The 2,418-nt window shown below is 40.2% G+C and overlaps 1 protein-coding gene across 1 annotated transcript; it reads left to right on the top strand.

Moving 5' to 3' along the window:
• The first annotated feature begins 836 nt into the window (after positions 1-836).
• LOC107661243 (cardiotrophin-2-like) lies at positions 837-2,092 on the top strand. The gene is made up of 4 exons (XM_016450743.1): positions 837-1,007; positions 1,122-1,223; positions 1,306-1,537; positions 1,980-2,092. The coding sequence occupies exons 1-4, from the start codon at positions 837-839 to the stop codon at positions 2,090-2,092; spliced, it is 618 nt and encodes a 205-aa protein (XP_016306229.1).
• Positions 2,093-2,418: the final 326 nt, after the last annotated feature.

The raw sequence follows: 2,418 nt of genomic DNA, 5'->3' as shown, positions 1-2,418 counted from the left end.
TATACTCTACTAAGTAGAGTTATTATGTGTGTTACCAAGAAAATCTAGCGTTTTGGAACAAAAGCAACATGCTGACAGATTAAATGATGCTTAATCATGCAGATCACTAATGCTTTCTCTCTGTCTATCTGCAGTTAAACAGTCTGAGTGTCACTGCATCCACAAGGTCCACACTTCTCCATACCCTACACTCAACTTCATCTTCCAGTCCGATTCCCAGCATGCATCATTCCACAGAGAGCACCACTGTACTCCAGACCCCAACTCAGATGAATAATCCTCGCAGTTCCACACACTCCTCTACTTCAACGATGGAGGAGACCTCCGTCAGCCTCCTACAACCCACCCAGGCATCAGCAGCCTCTATTTTCACGGGAAGCCAGCTATCTATGGATACCCAGCAGACAACAACAGCAGAGACGTCCCGTTGGATTCAGCATCTGAGAGGGTATGTGATACTGAGAGATCTGGAACGGTACTTGAGCAGATTGGCACGAGATTATGCTGTGCTCCAAGCTAAACACTGACAAACATGCATTATATCTATTTTGATGAATTTGCCTATTCGTTGGCAAAATATAAATTAAAACTACACTTCTGTTCAATATGGTGTGTACCATAGTCTAGCCCCCCCCCCTTAGCACCGGTAGAGAAAAAAATCTGGCGCCGTGCCTGACTGAGGTTGATCTCTGACGTGAAATTTGATTAATAAACACGTTGGCGGATGAAACTGTGATAGCCCGTGTTTTATGATACATCATTGTATCTGCATAATATTGAAGGTAGGCCTACCACTACTTTGAATGATCGGACAGTTTCACTCTCCATTCTCCCAGATGTTTCGGCGGTGTCTGACTCCTCTTTGCATCCTCATCCTCATCCTCATCTGTATGGTGTCTACAATGTCCTCCTCCCCTCTTGGCCACAGGGGAGCGCTGTCCTTCTCCAATTCACTGCGCCTCACTCGCGCTATTCGCGCACGTGTCCAACAAGTGCTGTCTCGCTACGTAAGATAACGAAACACTGTTTGCATAGAAACCGTAACATATTAACGACAATATTATTATCCAGTTTGTATCTACATGTTAATACAATGCGGTGTTTTTTTTGTTTGTTCACAGAAACAGCAGCTGTTTGGTGACGAGCTCTTTGAATACAGAGAGCTGATGTTGAGCACACTTCCAGCGGTCACTGTGAGTTATCGGACCTGGCTACACATGCAGGTAGGTGCGCATCATATCTTTATCACGTATTTAGTTATTTTACTGCATGACAATATTTTCTAATAGTATTTGTATTGGTCAGGACAATGAGCGTTTGCATTTGGCCTCTCACAACCTCCAAACCTTCTGGACTCACCTGGAAGGTCAACGGCAGCAGCTGGAGAGAGAGAAGGATGCGACGAAAGAAAGAGGAGAGCAGAGAAGAGGCAAACGAGGAAAGCCTCAGCCCAATTTGTGCCAACGTTTTGTTAGTCTGCAAATAGATCTGCGGGACTTAATGAAACAAGTCAACTCTCAGGTACACGTGCACACTTGTTAGATACGTAATCACTTCCCAGCCAACAGTAGGTAATTCGGTGACACAATGTCACAACTCGCCTGAGCAACGCATCATGACCCCTTTAAGTTGCAAAACAAGGGGGCTCTTGCCAGAATATCTACAAAAACCCCAAGGGGATTTTTTTAGGGTATATAGAAACTATTTGTGATATATTTAAATCTAAGAATACTAACATTAAAGACTTTGGAATGTAGCCTAGTGTTTAGTCATATTTGTCTGGTATGTCTTGTGATCTCTGTGTGATCATTTTTTAACTGGTTGGCTATATAAATTCCACTTCTTTATTCTATTTGTTTTAATACTTCTAAATAATAATATTACATTAGAATATTACTAATATTATTAGAATATTACAATAATTATGTAATATTCTAAAGCCAGGGATTCAGCCACGTGTCAGATATGAATTATATAAGCAGAGACGTCCCGTTGGATTCAGCATCTGAGAGGGTATGTGATACTGAGAGATCTGGAACGGTACTTGAGCAGATTGGCACGAGATTATGCTGTGCTCCAAGCTAAACACTGACAAACATGCATAAGCAAATCAACAAAGCTGGGGGGAAAAAAGAAAAAAAAAAAAAGTATTGCACAAGTATTACACAGGATTGAATTATAAAACAAAACTAAGGAAATACATAATTGAATACACTAACATTCATATCCTTAAACATTTTCATGTCACAGTTTCTGTTTACCTTGCTCAGTAATTATTTTATGAAAATAATTACTAGTTTTTTTATTTACTGTTTGTTTACAAGTAATTGAACAGATATTTGCCTTAATGTGTGAAGACTTTTTTTTTTAAACTGCATTTCTGTATTTTATATTTAAGTATTTGGAGCATTTTCCACG

Source organism: Sinocyclocheilus anshuiensis, unplaced genomic scaffold (assembly GCF_001515605.1).
Source record: "Sinocyclocheilus anshuiensis isolate Anshui unplaced genomic scaffold, SAMN03320099.WGS_v1.1 scaffold1365, whole genome shotgun sequence".
NCBI classification, from domain to species: Eukaryota; Metazoa; Chordata; class Actinopteri; order Cypriniformes; family Cyprinidae; genus Sinocyclocheilus; species Sinocyclocheilus anshuiensis.
The sequence above is the reverse complement of the archived record's forward strand: the minus strand, read 5'-3'. Positions and strand labels throughout refer to the sequence as shown.

What these genes read in the sequence shown, in the direction of transcription:
- LOC107661243 (XM_016450743.1), top strand. Translation starts at nt 837, where the DNA reads ATGTTTCGGCGGTGTCTGACTCCTCTTTGCATCCTCATCCTCATCCTC. An exon ending in AACAAGTGCTGTCTCGCTAC is followed by an intron (nt 1,008 to 1,121) that starts GTAAGATAACGA and finishes GTTTGTTCACAG; the next exon opens with AAACAGCAGCTGTTTGGTGA. An exon ending in TCAGGTACACGTGCACACTT is followed by an intron (nt 1,538 to 1,979) that starts GTTAGATACGTA and finishes GAATTATATAAG; the next exon opens with CAGAGACGTCCCGTTGGATT.